At 43.3% G+C, this 23,045-nt stretch overlaps 1 protein-coding gene across 1 annotated transcript; it reads left to right on the top strand.

The window, feature by feature from the left end:
• Window positions 1–9,127: 9,127 nt before the first annotated feature.
• On the top strand, window positions 9,128–17,272 carry LOC123154734 (pollen receptor-like kinase 4). The gene is made up of 4 exons (XM_044573380.1): window positions 9,128–9,833; window positions 15,489–15,775; window positions 15,861–16,242; window positions 16,341–17,272. The coding sequence occupies exons 1-4, from the start codon at window positions 9,155–9,157 to the stop codon at window positions 17,003–17,005; spliced, it is 2,013 nt and encodes a 670-aa protein (XP_044429315.1). The 5' UTR covers window positions 9,128–9,154; the 3' UTR covers window positions 17,006–17,272.
• The last annotated feature ends 5,773 nt before the right edge of the window (window positions 17,273–23,045 follow it).

Raw genomic sequence — 23,045 nt, 5'->3', positions numbered from 1 at the left:
AGAAGCCGAAAAAAACAAAAACAAATCATCTAAATGAAGAAAGCACATACACAAAAAAGTAAAAAAAAAATCCAGCGAGAGCGCCCAGAGCGAGACTCGTGGCGATGGCTGAGAGCGCGGTGTGCTTTCAGCCCACCAAAAGGGACCCTTGTCGGGACTCCAGAAGAAGTCCTCCCTGACTAGTTGCTCTCCTGATTAGGAGCACTCTTCTCCACCCGTGCGGGTGGAAATGAGCAAACGTGCACCCTGCTGCACATTTTGAGCTGGCCAATCGCTAGTGCCCCTGTTTTATTTCAATGCAATCTTTTGTTTTTATCTTATTTTAGGAAAACATTTTGCTTTCATAAAGTTCTGAATTTAAAAACATTCATGAATTTCAATGATTGCAAATCCGGGTTTTTTTTCCTTCTGGAAAATCAAAATGTTTGTAAACTAAAAATTTGCGACGTCAAAGTGTTGATGAATTCAAAAAAGTCTCGCGAATTCCCAAAAAGTTCATGACTTGTTTTATATATGTAAAATTTAGAAAATCATGCGTTTTAGAAAAGGTTTGCAAATTCAAGTAATGTTCATAAATTTAATAAATGTTTTTGAGTTCAGAACAATTTCATGAATTCAAATAATGTACATGAATTTCAGATAAATGTTTGTGGGTTCAAAAAAGGTTCACAAGTTTGAAATGTACACTGATTAAATAAATGTTCATGAATTTCAAAGAATTTTCAAATGTTCATTAGTTAAAATAATCTTAAATAACATTTAAGCATGTCAAAACTTGTTCTTGAATTTAAAAGAAAACACAGAAATATGAATATTTGGAAATTTCGACATTGTTTGCGATTCTAAGATATGTTCATGATTTTTAAAAGTATGTCAAATTTCTAAAAAGGATTTGAATATAAAAAGTAAAATGGAAAACCTGAAATGAAAAAAAATAGAAAGAAATAGACAATGTTTTTTGTAGAAATACACTAACAGCCTGGCCAATTTCCGTGGGAGGGGTTTCATGTTTGGCACTATCTTTTTACCCGCGCGGGAAAATAAATTAACTTCATTGTCTGAAGTACTTGGGTTTGCGCTCTAGTTAGCTGGCTTGCCAACTATGGATGTTTTGGAAGATTCTTCAGATCGACTCGGATTAGGTTTAGAAACTTTTGTGTGTCTTTTTGCTTTTTGCTTTTCGTTTTTCTGTTTTTTTTTCTTTTCTATGTGTGCTTATTATTGTTTTTTATTGTTTTCTTTATGGCTTTTATATTTGTTTTTTTGCCTTTTCTTATTTTTCGAATACAAAATTTGAATTTTATTCAAATACACGTTCAATATTTTTCAGATAGACATTGAACATAACTTAGTACATGTTGAAAAAAAATATGTGTTAAACCTTTTCACGTACACTTTCAATATTTTTCCAACACATGTTAAACAATTTTTAATGCATGATGAACTTTTTTTAGCACGCGTTGAACATTTTCATCAATTCCATTAATAGTTTTTTAATGTGCAAAACGTTTGTTAAGTGTTAGAACTTTTATTTTTGAATGGTTGTAAACTACACATGATGTATAACAACACTAAAATAGCTATGAATAAAACTCCACCGTGCGGCGAACAAAACAAGAGGGGAACAAGGATAGAACTATTCTCTTCACAATTATTAGATTTATGAAACCTAGACACGATGTAAAAACACTCATACAAGGGGAATTACAATTGGTAGGCTTTCAACACCGCCTTTTGGATGTATAATACTATTCATAATTGAGAGTAGATTTTCAAAACATCAGTTCATCGGAGGACTTTATTTTAAATAGTTCAAACATCACATTCAAAATTTTAAGAAGACCTGAAAATAATTCTACATGATCATATGGATGGACATTACACATGTGTAAAGTTTGGTGATGAAACAACTAAACATGTGAGCTATACAAAAATGAAAAAAATGGCGATTTATAATTAGTGAATAATACACGCATTGTTCATCTTTCCAAAATCATCATTTTTTTCGTTTGTGTGTAACTCCCATGGTTACTTATTTCTTAAAGAATTTGCACATATGTAACATACATCCATATGAACATGTGGAATTAATTTTGGAACTTTTTGAAACATCGAAATATCATTTTGGAAATTATTGAAAATATAGGCTCCAATGCACCCATCCACCAAAGTGACTTTTTGTTCATAATGTAACAATACTAGCATAATAGTGGATAAAACCCCATTGCAAACGAACAAATAAAAAAGAGGGAAAACAATGCTAGAACTATTTCTACATGACCATTGGATGTACAAAAAGATGCACGGGGTGTAGAACACTATTATACCTGTAAAATGGGGATTGCAATAAGTGTTTTTTATTGGAGAATAGTTACATCCATTAGAACAAAAATGAAGCAGGGTGTACCTCATCTTAAGGGGTAGCCTCGTGAGGTTGTGGAGCTTATTGATGTAACTAGAGTGATTAACCACAAGCAAGAGAATTGTAGCACCCAAAAATACATGGCTATCAAGCGCCATTAAAACAAAGACGGGGATGAAGAGGGGAAAATCAGGAATATAGGAAAAAGGTTTAGTATAATGAATACTGACCCGAACATTTTTTTTACCAAATAACCGTTTTACCCGAGCCGTATTAACCAAATTAACCAAACGCCTAGGGCTACTTGAGAGGGGGGTCAGTTCTCCTTCCCCCACTAAGTTTTCTAAAACTATGCAAGTTTAGTCTGTGCTATTTTTGTTACTTTTCTTAAGGGTCTGACTATACAACATATAGATGTGAGATATTATCTCACATCTAAGTTATGACATATTCAAAAATACAAAGTTGTACATGGTTCTACGCACACCCACGTGAATAGCAAATTCAAAATATATACTAGGAAAATTGGAAAAAAAAAATTTGCGGCAACAAACTTGGTCGACCATTCTACTCACGTGTAAAGTTTCATAAAGTATTGACACCTGTGGTATTCTTAGTGAAGAAAATACAATTGGGACCTCACTATTCATTAAATAGTGTTTCTTAATATAGCTTTGATTTTTGTCATTTTTGCCCAGAATAATAAGGATGTAAATTCTTTGTGAAACTTCATATGCAGGTATATCGGTTGACTAACTATGCTACAAAAAATGTCTATATCTTTTTTGTTTTTTTCTAGTATTTTTTCGAATTTACTATTCATAAAAGGTGTGCGTGGAACCACGTTCACCAAATCCATGTCCCATCTTATTTGTCTTTTTCATGACTAAAGCGGGACAATATTTTTTTGAAAGTAACCCTAGTGCACTGGGTATGAATTGAACTCGGGACCTCATACAAAGGAACGAGAGCTCCTACCACTACAACTAATACATGATGCTAACATATAGAGCACAGCGTCCAGACTAGAAGACACGTTTGAAAATTTTGGAAACCTTTTTAAAGGAATGTGACTTTTTTGAAATGTCGAGTATTTCTAAAAACACAAATGATTTTGAAATTTCAAAAACTATTTTTAAAATGTGAATAAACTATATAATTCTGATTTTTTTGAAAAACAAAAACAAAATTTGGCATTCCAAACAATTTCTTCTCGAACAAATTTTGAATACATGGAAACTTTTTGAAAATCCCCGAATAGGTTTTAGAGTGTGGACACATTAAAAAATTCCAAACTTGAGAAAATGAATAAATTTATACTATTTTTATTTTAGTAATAAATTTTCAATAAAAAAATTGTTTGCACTATTTTAAAAATGTTGACATTTTAAAAAATTATGCATTTCAGAAGAATGTTTTGTGATGTTCAAAAAAAAGATTATAGAATGAATAAAACATACTATTTAGAGAAACGTTCATGACAACTTCTCAAAAGAAACTTCACGCCTTTAAGAGAGCATGAAATTTTCTAGGAAAAAATTATGCATTGTAAATAAAATGTTCGCATATTTTTAAAAAAAAGTTTCATACCATTCAAAAAAGTGATCAGTAGGAATCTAGAAAATGCTTGGGCCTGTATTTGAAAAAAATATATTCATCATGTATTTTTTTAAATGTTTAGTGTGTGTTAAAAAATGTTCCACGCGTATACAGAAAAACATAGAGTGTGTATTACAAAAAAGGACATGTATTTGCAAAAACAAATATACAACTATATAGGGCTACTTGGTTGGGGACGAGTTGCGTGCCGAGAATGGACATGCAACTATGTCGGGCATGAGTTGCATGTTTAGCTTGGACATGCAACTGGGTCAAGTGAGTTTACATGTTGGGGTTGGACATGGAACTAGGGGTCGGGGCAAGTTGCGTGTCGAAAAACAAAGCACAAGCCTAGTTGTGAGTCAAAGGGTGGGCTTGCAACTAGGAGAACTACGAGGTGAGTTGCGAGTTGAGGATGAACTTACAACTGGGACAGCTACAAACTATGAGGCCAGTTGCGAGTCAAGTGTTGACTTATCAAGGGTCCACTTTGCAACTGGGATGAAACAAACTACGGTCCCAGTTGCGTTTCAAGCGTGTACTTGCAACTAGGATGAAAAACAAAAACACATGCCTAATTGCGAGTTGAGGGTGGGCTTGCAACTAGGAGAACTATTAGCCTAATTGTGAGTCAAAGGTGGACTTGCAACCGAGACAACTAGGAAACTATGAGCCTAGTTGCGAGTCAAGGGTCAACTTGCAACTAGGATGAAACAAATTACAGTTCCAGTTGTGATTCAATGGTGGACTTGTAACTGGGATGAAAGACAAAACACTGGCCCCAGTTGCGAACGGTGGGCTCGCAACTAGGATAAAATAAACTAGGGGCTTGGTTGCGAGTCAAGGTCGACTTGTAACTGAGACAACTATATGAAACAATGATATGAGTTGTGAGTTGAGGGTGGACTTGCAAAAGAAATGAAAAACAAAACACATCCCAGTTGCGAGTCGAGTGTGGACTTGGAACTGGGACAACAACAAACTATGGGCCTAGTTGCGAGTTGATGATGGACTTACAACTAGGAAAACAACTAACCATGATTCCAGTAGCCAGTTGAGGATGGACTTTGCAATTAAGACAACTACGAAACAATGAGCCTAGTTGTGAGTAAAGGGTCGACTGGCAATTGGGATGAAACAAACTACGAGCCCAGTTGCGAGTCAAGGGTGGACCCGCAACCAGGATGAAAAACTAAACATTGCCAAGTTGTGAGTCAAGGGTGAACTAGAAAGTGGGATGAAACAAACTATGGGCCTTGTTGCGAGTCAAGGGTGTACTTTCAACTAGGACAACTACACAAAAGTATGATACGAGTTGTGAGTCGAGGGCGGACTCGACTTGCAACTTGGACAACTACAAAAAACTGCGAGACGAGTTGTGAGTCATGAGGGTGGACTTGCAACCGAGACAACTATATGAAACTACGAGTCTAGTTGCGAGTCAAGTATTGACTTGCAACTGGGATGAAACAAACTATAAGGGTGGACTTGGAACTAGGCTGAAAAACAATTAAAACCCAAGCTCCAGTTGTGAGCCGTGGATAGAATTGCAACTCGGACAACTACGAGCCCAATTAGGAATGGATGATGGACTTGCAACAAGGGTAACTTCGGACTATGAGCCCATTTACGAGTCAAGAGTCGAGTTGCAACTAGGATAAAACAAACTACGGGATCAGTTGCGAGTCAAGGGTGGAGCTGCAACCGGAATAAAAGCAAAACACATGCCGAGTTGCGAGTCAAGGGTGGGTTTGCAACTGGGATGAAATAAACTACAGGCCCAGCTGCGATTCGAGGGTGTACTTACAACTGGGACAGCTACGCAAGACTACGATATGAGATGCAAGACGAGGATGGACTTGCAACTGGGACAAGTACATAAAACTATGATACAAGGTGCGAGTCAAGGACATACTCCCTCTGTTTTTATTTAGTCTGCATATTAGGTTTGACCGAAGTCAAACTTTGCAAAGTTTGACCAAGTTTATAGAAAAATATATAAACATTTACCATAACAAATCTATATGATGTGAAAGTACATTCAATAATGAATCTAGTGATATTGATTTTTTATTGTATATATTAATATTTTTGTTTATAAACTTAGTCAAAACTTACAAAGCTTGACTTTGACCAAAGCTAATATGCGGACTAAATAAAAACGGAGGGAGTACTTGCAACTGGGACAACTACAAACTATGAGCCCAGTTGCGAGTTGAGCATGGACTTGTGATCGGGATGAAAAGCAAATTGCATTCCTAGTTGCGAGCCAAGAATGAGTTTTGCAACTAGAATGAAAATAATTATGGGCCTAAATGCGAGTCAAGGGTGAATTTGTAACTCGAACAACTACACAAAACTAAGAGGAAATAGAAAAATAAAAAACTAAACAGTAGCTAAGCGGAAGAAAGAGAGTGAGAGCAATGAGTGACACAATTCTGCCGGCACCAACAACATAAAGTGAGAAAAGTTGCTGCCCACACGAAGTGAAAAATGACACAATTCTGGCAACAAATGCAAGGCGCGAAACGCCCCAGTGCGCTACGTCACATAGCCGGCCAACAATGGGAGGAAATCGTGAAACGGGTCGACAATGTGACACGGATCAAAACTCTGCATAGAAATTTCAGCAACAAAAGATTGTACATTTGAAAATTTAGATAAGTCATTGCTAAATCTCATCTCGATGTGTCACAATCTATGTGAAACAGAGGATCATATACTCACACTTACGCAAACATGAAAGACAATGAGAAAAATGGCCACCAGTGCGACACGAAAAACTGGCTCTACAACGCAAACACCAACACGACCCAAGGTACTTGCACTTGGGACAACTATAAACTACGAGCCTAATTGCGAGTTAAACGTGGACTTTTTATCGGGAAACACAAATTGCATGCCTAGTTGCGAGTCAAGGATGGGTTTGCAACTGGAATGAAACAATTTATGGGCCTAAATGCGAGTCAAGGGAGGATTTGTAACTCGGACAACTACACAATACTAAAAAGAAAAGAAGAAATAGAAAAATAAAAAAAGCAAAAATAAAAAAACTGAACATTAGCTCAACGGAAGAAAGAGAGTGAGAGCAAAGTGTCATGTTATTCTATACAAAAATTGAACCCGCACCCACAACGTAGAGTGAGAAAAGCTGCTGCCCGCACAAAGTGAAAATTGACACAACCCGACAACAAATGCGTTCCGCAAAACGCCCCCAATGTGCGGGACGTCACATAGCCGGCCAACAACAGACATAAATCACGAAATGGGTCGACAATGTGACGCGGATCAAAACGCTGCCCGAAAATTTCAGCAACAAAAGATTGTACATTTGAAAATTTAGATAAGATGTTGCTAAATCTCACCCCGATGTGACACAACATATGTGAAACAGAGGATCATATACTCACACGTAAGCAAACATGGAAGATGATGAGAAAAACGGCCACCAGTGCGACACGAAAAACCGGCTCGACAACGCAAACACCAGCACGACCCAAGGTACATGCATGTGAACAAAACAATTTTGCACGATACATACATGTTTGATCCAAAAAAAATTAACGAACAAAAACAAACAAAAAATACGTGTGGCTTGTCCATTTTTTTCATTTTTCACCTCTTGCGGTAAGATAACAAATAAGGAAAAAAATGCAACTAATAATGTGATGCAGGGTGTGTTTGCACGAGCTACAACCCATGCATGCAGCTACACATACGTGCAAAATCGACCACAGACCCCAAAACGATGTGCAAAAAAGCGTTCAATAAAAACCTATGGATCGATACGTGAAACAAACTAGTGCAAGCGCAGTCTGCGGAAGAACACCCCTAAAAAACGTGAGAAAAAAACAACGCGCTGTGCTGAGAAAAAAGAACGAATCTTAAAGGCCTTCCATCCTATGGTGATAGAGTTAGATGTGAGGTAACTATTTTATATCTAGATGTGAAATAATAAATCTATTTTCTTAATGTTGTTCCTTTTGTTATATAGCTACTAATCCCGGCTGAGACAATTTATATGGATCGGAGGAATAGTAGTTAGCTTTTGTATATAGTTTTCTCATATTTTCCTTTATTAACATAATTTTTAGTACCCATCATTAAAATCATGGGGCCAACTTTCGTGAAGTCCAAATGATTTGTGCCTTTCTTATTGAAGATTTATCGATCAGTTGGAAAAACAATCATTTGTATTACACATAAACATTATAATGTTACTCTATTTCTTTAGTATATATCCCCCTTTCAAAAATACTTGAAATGCTAAGTTTGTCCTAAGTCAAGCATCTTTAAGTTTGATCAAATTTATTGCAAAATATATCAATATCTACAACACCAAATTGGTTTCACTAGATTCATTGTAAAACATATTTTTCATGTTGTATAAATTTAATTTTGAAGATGTTAGTAAGTTTTTCTGTATACATGATCAAACTTAAAGAAGTTTTTTTTTCTTTTTTGTGAGGGAAACTTAAACGAACATAAAACTTATTTTAGAACGGAGAGAGCAGTAGCACAACAAGGTGCCAAGTTTGGACGGCTTTTAGGGATCACATCAGTTGGGTTAATTAATTAGCACGAGGAATATCCCCACAGCGACATCTGCAGATCTCCCTCGTTCCTGTCGTGCTACACTTTGTTGGAATACATATACTCACGGGTCAACATACTCACATCGCCAATATCGTGGGCGCTACACTGCTACCACTACCTGGACTTGCCAGTAGCAGCTGGCTGCATCGGATCATCAGGTCTCGTTGTCGCCGCGTCTCATGTTCATCTTGTTACGAAATTACAGTGCCAAACATGTCATCCCGTACGCACGTTACGTGCGAGCATGTTCACCCGTCTCGCCGGAATGCAGGAGTAGTTTACAGACAATGACGAGACGAACCAACGAAGACGACGAACAAGGGAGACGTTGGGGCCTATGTCAGAGAGTTCACACGCGCGCGCCAGGCCAGGCTGTGCCCCGGCCTCGGAACCTAAGCCGCGGCCACTCCGCATGCGCCCGGCACGCACCGCCCGGCCGCCCGCCACGCCTATTCTTAGCTCTCCCCGCCACCTCCGTCGTCGCGTCGTCCCTCCTCCTCCCCACCACCTCCAGGCTCCCGCCTTTCTTTAGCCGCCGGCGCGCGCGCACGCCTCCCATTAATTAATCCTCCGCCACCCGCGCGCGCCGCGCTCGCCATGGCCGGCGACGGCGCCGGCGCGGCCGGGCTGCTCCTCCTCCTGGCCCTGGCCGCCCTCGTCGCGGCGGCGGCGGCGGCGTCCGAGGGCGACGTGCTGCTGGCGCTCCGGGCGACCCTGCGCGGGCCATCCGGCGACCGCCCCCCGGCGCCGCTCGACCAGTGGGTCTCCTCCGCCAGCACCGGCCCGTGCCAGGACCCGATCTGGTACGCGGTAAAGTGCTCCTCCAACAAGGTGCTCGGCATCCGCCTGGAGTACCTCGGCCTCCAGGGCAACGCCCCCGACATGGCCCCGCTCGCGGCCCTCACGTCCCTCCGCGTGCTCAGCTTCGCCAACAACAACCTCACCGGCCCGTTCCCGCCCGGGCTCACCGAGCTCCCGGCGCTCAAGATGCTCTACCTCTCCCGGAACCGCCTCAGCGGCGAAATCCCCGGCGACACCTTCGAAGCCATGATGGGGCTCAGGAAGCTCTTCCTCGCCGACAACGCCTTCACGGGCGCCATCCCGGACACCATCACCTCGCCCAAGCTGCTCGTGGTGCAGCTCGCCAGGAACCGCTTCCAGGGCAACATCCCGGACTTCGACCAGAAGGACCTCCAGCTCTTCGACGTCTCCCACAACCGACTCTCCGGCCCCATCCCGCAAGGCCTCCGGCGGTTCAAGGCCGCCTCGTTCGAAGGTGAGTTCGTTCCTTCGTTCATTGCACAACGACGTGCACGTACGTTTACTTAGGCCATGTACAATGGGAGGTGCTTAGGAGAAGTGCTTATAAAAAAATAAACCAGGCTTTCCTTAAGCACCGGTGCTTATTTGTACAGGGTAGACGCTTAACTAAGCGTCTCTTCTATAAAAATAGACACCAGTGCTTGAAAAACTCGATTTATTTTTCTAAGCACCTCTCTAAGCACCTCCCATTGTACAAGGCCTTAGCTTGCTGCATGTGGCTTTCGTTCGATTGTGCTTGGAATTGTTTTGTGTGAATCTTAAATTATTTTCATTCGAGTGCAGTTAATTGTAGGTAGAGGTAGCGTTAAAATTAGTTAGTAGTCGTAATAGGATGGTTTGGGTGTTACGGAGCCAAACTTAATTTTTCATTTTGGCATTTGCCGCGCTCAGTTCAGCAAGTTATTATTAATTCCAGGGAACTAAAGATTGATGGAGTAGAGAGCCGGTAGTAGCTTTCGCTGCAAGAACCAGGTCAAGATCCTCGCAAAAAAAAAAAGAACCAGGTCAAGAAAAAAATGAACCCCCTCAAAATTAATATAAATTAACGTGGATATGCCTTGCTTAGCTGGCTAAGCAAACAGTGCCTGGGAGAAGGGACACAAGTACTCTACTAATTCTTTTTCAATATACTATCTTTTTCTGTGAATAAATTCAATATACTACTAATGTTTAAAGTTTTATTATTAAACATGTTAAGAAAATATAAGAGCAAATATAATAGAGTGATGTAAGTGGGCTAGAATTTATATATTTTTGCTGAGGTGGAGGAAAGAGAATAGAAGGGAAAAGAGAAGCAGGTTACAGATGAACAACAAACAGCACACATGTGCTCCTAGAAACTCTATGAGAGTGTAAGGTGGATTATAGTAGTATATATTCATAGCTAACTGTTATTCGGTTATAAGATTAACAATAGATGATATGGCAATAGCATATAACTAGCAGCCCGCTATACTATTAACAATGCTCTAAAGCTGAATTGTTAGGAGTGCCATCAGTCGTCACATACTTCAACACTGATGTGTCTAGGATGTGACTTACGGAGAAGAAATCACATGGCTATATCGTAGCTCTACAACGCTAACCTTTCCTAAACCAAGAACAAGCAGAAGTAAGAGGAACCCTAAACCAGTCTCAGACGTCAGGGCACCGCAAAGCAACCTCAAATGTCCAGGCGGATGGCTTGGTCACTGACCGGTCCTGAAAATTCGATCTAAACGGCACCTCAAATGAGCCTCAAACGCTCGGGCTGACCGTCACCCCTTATATCCAGCCGAAATATGGGACGGATATGGGAGCGTTTGGGCACGTCGGACTGACGATGGGGCTCCCGCGGAATCGCCCGAAAACTCGGTGGTCCAACAGACGTCTTCTCCGGTGGGGGGTGTGAACGCCATGTGGCGCCGGTCCGGCTCGCCGCCCGAGGCCAAATTCGGCTATTTAAGCTGGCCGACGTCCCCCAACCCTAGCCCATCCACCTTCCCCATCTCCACGCCGCCGGACCAAGCCCATCCATCTCCTCTCTCCCGCTCTGCCGCTCTTCCTTCGGCTTCTTCATGGTCCGACAAAAGATAACCATGTACGCTATGCTCACATCATAGCACCGGTACCAGATCGAGCAGGTGACCTAGGCGAGGCGCCACGCGCGCCGCCCACATCCTTCTCGGGCTGCCTCCCGACTCGCCGGAGATGGAGGAGGAGGAGCAGGCGGAGGAGGAGGAGGGAGAGCAAGATCAACCGGCTTCGATGGAGGTGGCGGATCCGGAGGAGGATGAGGCGGAGCAACCGGAGCAGGGGCTAGCGCCAGCTCCGGGCTTCAACATGGAGGACACGGAGGCAGCCTTCGCCATCACCCAAGCAGACGAAATGGCGGAACAGCAGGCCATCCTGGACGCTAGGATAAGGCCTATGTGAAGGCCAACCGGCAGTTCATCCGGCAGGAGTGGGCGGCGACCTACAAACTCTTTGACGAGGTCGAAGTAGAGATGGATGCGGAGGCCGACGCGGACGAGCCGGAGCTGCGTCTGCCAGACATGTACCCGTAGCCAGGTATGGAGACAGTGGATATCTTCGATGAGGACTAGGGTAGTTGATCTACGGTAGTACATCGATTTATTTTCTTTGCATGCTTTTGTGTGGATTTAAGATTTCTAGTATGAGGTGTCGGGATGCAGGTGAGGGAATTTGAGGACTGGCCGGTCACTGCCCACAGACTCGCTTGGGCGCGTCCACGGGTGTTTGAAGACCCAGATTTGACTAATTCCACTATAGACGCCCTAAGAAGATGAATGTATCTACTAAATTAGTTGTACTACCCTCAAAACTTCTTGTGGTGGGGTATTGTTTGTTGTGCTAGATAGCTACGAAATAATGATATTCTAGGATGTGAAGTAAAAATAAAGGGATGTGGATAATGGGAGAGGAAATATTTAAGATATAATATTCCACAAGGTATGCTCTATGAAGTGTATCATAAAAGGTAATGTGATAAAAGCATCAATATCGTCAATTTCACCATTAACTGAGTTCAAAATAGAAAGATTCGGAATAAAAACAAAGAATTACCCAATATCTTGCTAGAACAAGATATGTGGTATTTTTAGCTTTTCTTTCTTAGCAGTTCCTTATATGTACTAGAATAAACATGTCAATAATAGGTGAGACTTCAATGGGTAGCTAAGTCTAGAGGGAAGTTGTGATAATTTACTAAATTAAGCAGGCAAGCGATGTGAACCGAACCTGTATCTTCTTCTTGGCAAGGAGATGATTTAACATTGAATTGCTCTCCCTACAATATATATAACTTACAACGTATATCCCTTTTGGTTGATCATCTTTGTTTTGGTCACCCATTTTGTTTTATCCTATTATATTATATTTTCCTTAATCCGGGCAGGGGGATTTCGTAGTACAGAAAGAAAATGGATTCCTTTTGTGGAATAGTAATCGATAGGGCCTCATTGATAAGTGCTACAAGATCTAAGGCATTGGAAATCTTGGTTATGGACCCATATTATTTAGTATGGAACATTGTCTTTTCCAAGTAAATAATACCTAGTATATGAAAGAATGAAACTGCGTTTTTGTTTTTGTGGAATAGAAGGCCCGCACCCAATGAAAGGAATATCACAATAAATGTCCCTACAAGTTGTTGTCAGCAAAGCTAAAATCATGACTACCCCTCAACAAGCCCTAGCTCTTATCCTTAGTATGAACCACCCGAAAACATCCAATTACCTTCTTGGTTGCATCCGCCCCTACTGTAGCTAGACGATTGTTCTCCATTTTCTCTTTTAACATTATTATTTTCATTCTAGCCTTCATCTTTTGATCAATATATTGGACATACAATGTCACTCTTAAAAGGGATCCAACGTGCTCTCGAGGAGTAATATGTCGTGACACAAAAAAAGAATGAATAGTTTTGTAGCTCATTATTTATTGGCCAACATAAAAAATGAATCGTAAATCTAATTTGATATCATTTGTGATCTGGAGGAGGTGAAGCAAAAAGTTAAAATTACCCAATCAATGATTCAACTCATACCTATGCCTATTGCAATTACATAGTCATGAGCAATCCCGCTAAAGTAATAGGAATTAGGCAGATATGAATAGAATCGACTATTGTTCTTTTACAATCATAGAGTGATGCTTTTCTTAAGCTTTTGAATCCATACGTACTAGGATATATATCTCACATATATAAATACCATATCCTATCCATTTGGAAACCTTGGTTGGCCACTCCTTCAATATCATATCCAAGATGTTTGGAGTAACGATTGTTACTAGGTATGCAGCTTTGAATTTGGTGAATATGATTCTACTTATGTTTTCTTATCTTGTTTTGATTATTCTACTTGACAGATTCTTTCATGGAACATGCATTGTTAACACCATAAAACTTTTTGTTAATTCTATTGGGATGATGCCACATCACAAACTACAAGGTGCATCAGATATGTACAAATCAATCTGATTAGCATTGACGAGTTTAGCTAGGCTGGTCATCATACAAATTACACTGAAATATATGTTAACTAGATGTTAATGTTTAATTTCTTGCAAGACCTATTATTTGACAGAAACAAGTAGGAACACTTGGCGTACACCAGATGGTACCAAGCGCATTATGGTGAACATATCAAATATTCAAATAGTTTACATTAACATCATTTTTGTGTTTCTTGGTGATAACGATAAGACATGATGTTTTAATACCAGCAATAATGTTAACTTATTATTGAATCTACTATTCCTTGTAAGACATAATTCACCATGAAAAATGGATATAAAAAACATAAAATTGTTTAATTTATCCTCTAGAAATTTCTATAAATTTGCCTACTTAGCATCAACCACCGTAACCCATTATTAAGACACATGCTTTAGCAATCTCTACAACGATATGTAAGAATGTTAAAATATACATAAGAACACATGACACTATACATATACACTATAATTCGGAAAATTCCAAATATCAATTCAACGAGATGTGTTTTTTTAATCCTTTTAACATTTTAGCAACTTTTTGTCATGGTTTTCTTAAGTCGCAGTGTGTCCAAAATGACAAAATGATGTAATTGTTGTTAGAGAATAGTGTTTAAATTGAGCACAAAGATGATCAATTTTTTTATAATACGTGTTGCAACTATTAAAAAACATTTTAATTAATAGCTATCAACATTGTTATGTGATTAGCTATGCCAACTAAATAGTAGAACACATACATATTAAATTGTAATATGGTAAAACAAGTTTATAAAGTGTAACATTTTAGTATAAATCATACATATTTTTAGCGTCGTCACATGGAAATTTGCTAGGATAGCACTCGAGCCCGAACAAGTAAAAAAATCCAACTAAAAACAATATGAACCTTTGAAAATCAAATAAATTTGTTAAATCCATATTTCTCTTTTGTTGAGAAACAAAATTGTTAAGAAAATACAGTTCATAAAAAATAAAGATAAACATACTTATATTAAATGTAGTTAACGTTAGAGTTAAGGTGTCTGCACAACTGAATCAAGATTTAATAACATATATTATCCATATCACATACTATATATTTAGCTACAGGATTCAGTTGCTGATTTTGATATTTGAAAAAACTTTATTTGCTTTGAATAATAATGGTTCTACCGGTGCTAATGATGTCATATATAGGAGAGATGAGGATGAAAAACTTGTTCAGGAAATATGAGAGAACACAATATAGGTAACATAATTTAAAAAGAGTAAAGAAACACCGAGAATAAGGCTATCCAGATAATCAAAAAAGTGTTTGGCCATGTGACCAAACTATTCTATACGTGTGGACATTCAAGTCTCAGTCAATGCTATATTCGTAGGATCTTACATTGAGATCCATGCAATTTTATTTTCAATTTTTTCTTTTTTCTCTGTTACATGTTATATCACTTGAGTGAGACTTGATTAAGTCTGAGTCGACTGAGACCTAGATACACCCGTAGACATTGGTGCAACATTTGCATTAGGACAAACCTAAGAAACACACCAAATTGCTTATCTGTAATCTTGCTACGATGTATGCACCCTCTCAAGTCTCATCCTAATTACTTGCCCCTGGAATCCTCAGGCAACACGGACCTCTGCGGCGCGCCGCTCGACGTTGCGTGCCCTCCATCGGCGCTTCTCGGCGCTTCAGATTCGTCAGACTCATCAGACAGCATGAGGGTCCTCATGATCATCGCCATCGCGGTGGTGGCATTCGGCGGCCTCCTCGCCATCATCGGCATAATCACGGCGCTCGTCTCCCGCCGCAAGGACAACGACGAGCCGGCCGACGCCACTGAGACACCCGGCGATGGAGGCGGCATTGCCAAGATGCAGTCTACCGCCGACAAGTCCATCAAGATCGCACAGGTGAGCAGCAGGCATTTCGTGGTCGGGTTAAAACTCTTGAACTGAAGCAGCACTGACACTTACATGATCGTGCGCGCGTGTGCAGGCTGACTCGGAGCAGCGCGGCGTGGTGGCGCCGGTGCCGTCCAAGCGCGGAGGGCGGCGCGACGGGCTGGTGTTCCTCCAGGAGGGCCGGGAGCGGTTCGAGCTGGAGGACCTGCTCCGGGCGTCGGCGGAGGTGCTCGGCAGCGGCAACTTCGGCGCGTCGTACAAGGCGACCCTGGTTGACGGGAAGCCCATGGTGGTGAAGCGGTTCAAGGAGATGAACGGCGCCGGGCGGGCGGACTTCAACGAGCACATGCGACGCCTCGGCCGTCTCGTCCACCCCAACCTCCTCCCCGTCGTCGCCTACCTCTACAAGAAGGACGAGAAGCTGTTCGTCACGGAGCACATGGTCAACGGCGGCCTGGCTCAAATCCTCCATGGCGGTAATGATAACTGATCATACATGTTTCATGTGCGTCCTGGAGTGCCGATCGATGTGAGACGTGATGGACGTCTGATGAGTGCATGCAATGCAATGCAGGAGCGACGTCGAGCCTGCCGCGGCTGGACTGGCCGGCGCGGCTGAAGATCATCAAGGGGGTGGCGCGCGGGCTGGCGTACCTGTACGAGGAGCTGCCAATGCTCACCGTGCCGCACGGGCACCTCAAGTCCTCCAACGTGCTCCTGAACGCCGACCTGGAGCCCATCCTGAGCGACTACGCGCTGGTGCCCGTGGTGACGCCGAGCCACGCGTCGCAGGTGATGGTGGCGTACAAGGCGCCCGAGTGCACGGCGGCGGGGCGGGCGAGCAAGAAGAGCGACGTGTGGACGCTGGGCATCCTGGTGCTGGAGCTGCTGACCGGCCGGTTCCCGACCAACTACCTCCGGAAGGGGCGGGAGGGCACGACGGACCTGGCCGGCTGGGTGCACTCGGTGGTGCGGGAGGAGTGGACCGGCGAGGTGTTCGACAAGGACATGCGCGACACCCGCAGCGCCGAGGGCGAGATGGTGAAGCTGCTCAAGGTCGGGCTCGGCTGCTGCGACACCGACGTCGCCGTGCGCTGGGACATCAAGGAGGCGCTGGCGCGCATCGAGGAGGTCCGCGAGCGCGACCCCGCCGACGACAGCAGCACCGCCTCGTCCTACCTCAGCGACGGCGGCGGCGCCGGCGCCGCCAGCGACCACCCGCACTCCCTCTCGACGTAACGTATAGCAAACATATGAAATTCTTGGGTCGACTGGCTGGTTGCTCCGTGCGTGCATCCATGCCAGGGGTATGTAAACTCGTCACGGCTTGGTGCGTGCGTGTATGAATCGTTAGAGTTTGTTGAGGAAAATGGAGGGGTTGATTGTGGGATGATGTTGTCGTCAGTCAGTCGTAGGGGGGATTGTTCGTGTCAGAATAAGGCCGTTTCATTTGTGTTAATTTTCCTTCGTATGATATTGATAATTGTTGCAGGGGTGGCATGCGAAGTTGCGAACGTCGTTGTTGTCACAATGTCACAATAAAGGGGGGGGGGGGGGGGGGGGGGGCAATAATTCTACACCTACGTACACTTAGAGCATTTCCAACAGCCGTCCAACGCGCGGCGCGCCAAAAATTACTTTGTCGCGTGTCTATCATCTGATTTGGCACGGCGGACAGCCACGTTAAAATGCAGTGCACGCGCGTAGCTCCAGCAGCGCACAAAAATACAGCGCGCGCGGCTCTCACGCAAACAACATATGCGCTCCATACACAAGCAAAAAGATCAAAAACAAACAAAATAAATCAACAATAAATAGTTTAATTTCGTTATTACAACTCAAACAAATAGTTTATCGTTCAATACAACAAATAGTTCAACAATACAACATCAAACGCACAAACCATGATGCTCTTTGTCAGTCATTCCAAGTCCACCACTCCTTAATGAGATCCTTCTGAAGATCATCATGCGCTGCGGGACGTCGAATGGCATGATAGGAGGCAACAAAACGGGCCACCCTTTCAGCCCTCCGTCGCATTCGCACGGGGTGTCCCAAGAGCTCATACTGAGAGTAGTCTACATCTTGCACACTCATTGTCGATGATCATGTTGTGCATGATCACACAAGCATGCAGAATGTAGCAAAGCATCTTTTGATCCCAAAATCTAGCCGGTCCTCTCACAATAGCAATTTGGACATGCAAAATCCCAAAAGCTCTCTCCACATTTTTTCTAGCCGCCGCCTGAGCACTGTGGAAATCAAGATTTTTCTTACCTTCCGGTTTTTTCAACGGCTTCACAAATGTTTGCCACTTTGGGTAGATGCCATCCGCAAGATAGTAGCCATAGTTGTATGTACGATCATTTGCTACAAACTGCATCGGTGGCAGTTCATCATTTGCAATCTTATTCATTAGTGGTGACCGGTTGACAACGTTGATGCCATTCAAAGATCCATGCATTCCAAAAAAAGCATACCAAATCCAAGTCTCTTGATCGGCCACCGCTTCAAAGATTATAGTGGAACCCTTTTTTTGACCGCGGAATTGCCCATGCCATGCCTTTGGACAATTCTTCCAACTTCAATGCATGCAATCTATTGAGCCAAGCATACTTGGGAAGCCACAAGCTTTGTTCATCTCAATAGCCTTGCGGCGTCTTCAGCATTAGGAGATCTCAAATACTCATGGCCAAACACTTGCACAATTCCGACTGCGAAGCACTTAACACACATAATGGCTTGGCTCTCACCCATGGCCAAGTGATCATCAACTAGATCAGCCGGGATACTGTATGCCAACATACGCAAAGCGGTTGTCACCTTCTGAAAGGTGCTATGCCCGAGCTCTCCGGCGGCATTCCCCCTTTGCTGAAAAAATCGTTCATGACTTGCTAGTTTCTTTGCAATGCGCCCGCACAACTCGGTGCTCATCCTAAACCGGCGACGAAAGTACGACTCCAAGTATGTGGGATTCTTCACAAAATAGTGCCTCATCAATCTGTTATGGGCATCGATCCTATCCCTCCAAATTTTCTGCTGACACAAAACTGAACCACCGTGCTTTGGTTTTTTATTGATGTGCATAGCTAGGATCATTGCAAGATCCTCCTCTTCCATATCAAATTCTTCTTCGGAAGAATCATACGATGAACTCATCTACAATGTTTAATATAAACTAGGCTATAAAAACTACAATCAACATGCATCAAATTCATGTAAAAACTGTGAAGTTTGAGCAATCCATACCTTGCGGGCGTCGATCGGCAGTGAGCGGCCGGGTGTTGTTCGTCGGAGTACTGCCGCGCGTGACGGGCGGCGGTGACTAGAGGGAGACGGAGGAAGCCGCCGCGGCGCGGGGATAGGCCAAGGAAGCGCTAGAACGTTCTCTGGAATAAATGGGGTGGCGCGGGCGGCGGCGGCGCAGCGGCTGGATGGTGTAGGTGGAGTTGCGAGTGAGCGCTCGAGAGACTAGCGCGCGGGAGCGGGCGTAGCAAATAAGCGGCGCGCGATGGCGTTTCAGCCCGCGCGCTGAACTAGATATGCCACGTGTGCGCTTTTTGCGCCTCCGCTGGAGCAACCGCAACGGTAGCACGCGCAAAAAAACACTGATTTTTTAGCACGGCGCTTATATAGCGCGGTTGTTGGAGTTGCTCTTACGGGCCTGTTACATAAACCTTCCAATAATCCCTCCGCCCCCTGATTTTAACTGCGGGCCCCGCCCTTCTAATTTCCAACTAACAAATCATCATATGCCAAACTAGCTTCACAATTTTTTACTCTCTTATTTTGAAGTGGAAAGGTTTTCAAACTTTGACCAAACCCCTTTGTTCCCGTCAGAAACTTCCAATTTATTCACCTCCAGTCATGGCAGTACAAAAAATACCAGAGGTAATAAAAATTACAACTAGGTCCGTGGACCACCTAGCGACGAGTTTAAGCACTGGAGCGAGCCGAAGGCGTGCCACCGTCATCGCCCCTCCCTCGCTGGAGCCAGACAAACCTTATTGTAGTAGACAGTCGGGAAGTCATCGTGCTAAGGCCCCATAGGACCAGCACACTAGAGCAGCAACCATGATTGATGAAAAAAGTCATAGATCGGAAGGATCAAATATGTAAACATCCAAACTAAAACCAACGAAGAACGGATCCAAGCTGGTCCACCAAAGGCCAGCACCGACCGAATCCTGCAAGATCTGATGGAGACACACCTTCACACGCCTTTCGACGATGCAAGACACACCACCAGGATGGGGATAGAACGTGAGACACATTATTCCTACTGAGGGACATCGCCGCTGTCACACAGCCCCAACCAAGACACTGAGCCTCACGAGAACGAGAATGGGGTCCCTCCCACCGGTGTGGGGCCGAGGTCATCCGCACCTCCATGGCTCAAAGGCCATTGGAGATGGGGCGGACCGGCGGCGGTGCCAATGGGTGGAAGAGGAAAGCTTGGGATCTTTTCTTGCGGATGCCGGATTAATTATGTTAACTTTGACCAAATCTAACACAAGTATTTTTGTCACACGCGGTGACAGTTTGCTACTGCTGGTAGTTTCTAGACAAATTTGTTTTTTCTGAATTTATCATGAAAATGGATCGGGCAAGTGGGTGTTTGTAGCGACCAGACCTCAAACAGTCTGATCTCTATGCTCCGGTGTCATCCCTGGATCAGTAATGCTGACACCACACAGTACTCGAAGGATTTATAGCAGAGTAGCAATCACACACTTATTACATCGGGTGTCTCAAAAGAGAACTTATTACAATAAATATGGCTTAAGGCCATCTAATAACGATAACAGCGGAAGGCTTGGAAGATAGGTGAGTCCATCAACTCCAACGGCATCACTGAGTATAGAACCACGACCTAAAAACTCCTTAATCATCGTCTGAAATATGGGACGGATATGGGAGCGTTTGGGCACGTCGGACTGACGATGGGGCTCCCGCGGAATCGCCCGAAAACTCGGTGGTCCAACAGACGTCTTCTCCGGTGGGGGGTGTGAACGCCATGTGGCGCCGGTCCGGCTCGCCGCCCGAGGCCAAATTCGGCTATTTAAGCTGGCTGACGTCCCCCAACCCTAGCCCATCCACCTTCCCCATCTCCACGCCGCCGGACCAAGCCCATCCATCTCCTCTCTCCCGCTCTGCCGCTCTTCCTTCGGCTTCTTCATGGTCCAACAAAAGATAACCATGTACGCTATGCTCACATCATAGCACCGGTACCAGATCGAGCAGGTGACCTAGGCGAGGCGCCACGCGCGCCGCCCACATCCTTCTCGGGCTGCCTCCCGACTCGCCGGAGATGGAGGAGGAGGAGCAGGCGGAGGAGGAGGAGGGAGAGCAAGATCAACCGGCTCCGATGGAGGTGGCGGATCCGGAGGAGGATGAGGCGGAGCAACCGGAGCAGGGGCTAGCGCCAGCTCCGGGCTTCAACATGGTGTTTGAGAAGACGGATGACCGAGACATAGTCTTTCAGAAGCGCTAGCACCTTACGATTGGGTAGACCGTACCACCTACATCCCCTACATCTGCTAGTCTACCACTGTAAGAGTTCGCACAACTTAATAAACTATGCCATAGCCCATAATGGCTTGTGGCTGCACACGGAAGTTTCTAGTATGAATAATCTCATGATCCCTTTGAGCCTGGGTGGCGGTCCAAAAGAAAAACAGGCAAGTCCTGGAATACCCAGGTGCCTCAATCCACCCAGATGTGTGTTTAGGTTGCCACCTTAGATAAACCATTAATTAACAATCTCACATCTGTCATGGATATCACTCACCCAATCCACATCTACTAGCATAGCATGCATAATAAGCAAACATAGAAGTAACTCTCAAAGATTTGATAATAAACAGGTAATAGGTACTACCTCATCTACTTCCCATCCGACAATTTAATTAGATCCTAATCATGCAATGTGTGAGGATTGATCTAATGCAATAAAACTGGGTTGTAGAAAAGGTATGATCAAAGTGTTACTTGTCTTGCTGATGATCCGCGAAACCTAGAGATTCAACGTAACAGGCGGCGCATTCCGGTATTCTATCGCAGACAAACAAACAAGCATACAATAAGTACTCATCTAATGCACAGGTAAAACTCAAATAGAAGATCTAACCAGAAAGTTCAACTTAAGAACCAAAGAATCAAATCGAACGAAGCAAAAAAATCAAACGGCGAAAGAAAACAACTTCGTTCTAGTAATCTGGATCTAAGCCAAATTTTACAGTAGCAAAAACTTGTTTAAGTTGATTATTCGGAAAGAGGGTTTTGAGACGAAACTCCAGGCGCTTGAATCGCCTGATTCCGATAACCGAGCGAAAAGTTATACTAAAATGAAAATCGGATCAGAAATCGCGATCAGAAAATAACCGCGGAAAATCCGACGAAAAAGAAAAACGACAAACAGAATTTTTTTTAAACAAAACCGGCACAGAATTTTTTTTAAAACAAAACGACAAACGAGCGAACCTCGGGCGACGCGCGGCTCCGGCGGATCGGCGGCGGGGCGACGGCGGCTGGCGGCGACGGCGGCGGCTGGCGGCTGGCCGCGGCGGCGGCTGCTGGCGGCGGCTGGGCCTAGGGTTTCGGGCGGCTGGCCTTCGGGCTGGTGTGGGCTGGGGGCTCGGGTGCGGTGCTATATAAAGGCGCCCGGGCGGAGTCCCGCTCGGGTACGGCCCAAAGTCGGTTTCATTTTTTTTAAAATAATTACGCTCGGAAGGAAAATAAAAAAGAAATACTAAACGGACTCCAAAAATCACGAAATAAATTTTCCTGGGTTTCTAAAATCAAGCCCGATAAAGTGAACATTTATCTGGTCCCTAAATGCAATTTTAGAAAACGCGCATTTTTTCTAAATTCAAATAAAAATACCGAAAAACTCCGAAATAAAACTTATTTGTTTTTTTATTAAATCCTCAATATTTCTATATTTTGGGAAAGTCATTTTATTCCCTCTCTCATATTTTTGTAATAGAAATAATTGATAATAAAATAAATAAAATCAAATGATCATGTTTACAAAATTTGAGAAAACTCAAATATGTAAATAACAAAATCCCCAACTCTCTCCGTGGGTCCTTGAGTTGCTTAGGATTTTCTAAGATCAAAACCAAAAGCAAAATAAAATATGATATGCATGATGATCTAATGTATAACATTCTAAATTGAAAATTTGGGATGTTACAAACCTACCCCCCTTAAGATGAATCTCGCCCTCGAGATTCGGGTTGGCTAGAAAATAGGTGAGGGTGGTCCTTGAGAAAAT

Source organism: Triticum aestivum, chromosome 7A (assembly GCF_018294505.1).
Source record: "Triticum aestivum cultivar Chinese Spring chromosome 7A, IWGSC CS RefSeq v2.1, whole genome shotgun sequence".
NCBI classification, from domain to species: domain Eukaryota; kingdom Viridiplantae; phylum Streptophyta; class Magnoliopsida; order Poales; family Poaceae; genus Triticum; species Triticum aestivum.
This window is presented reverse-complemented; position numbering and strand designations above follow the sequence as displayed.

Bases quoted from the DNA above. Each gene is read 5' to 3' on its own strand.
- LOC123154734 (XM_044573380.1), top strand. From the start codon at position 9,155: ATGGCCGGCGACGGCGCCGGCGCGGCCGGGCTGCTCCTCCTCCTGGCC. The intron at 15,776-15,860 runs GTGAGCAGCAGG...GCGCGTGTGCAG, and splicing joins AGTCCATCAAGATCGCACAG to GCTGACTCGGAGCAGCGCGG. The intron at 16,243-16,340 runs GTAATGATAACT...AATGCAATGCAG, and splicing joins GGCTCAAATCCTCCATGGCG to GAGCGACGTCGAGCCTGCCG.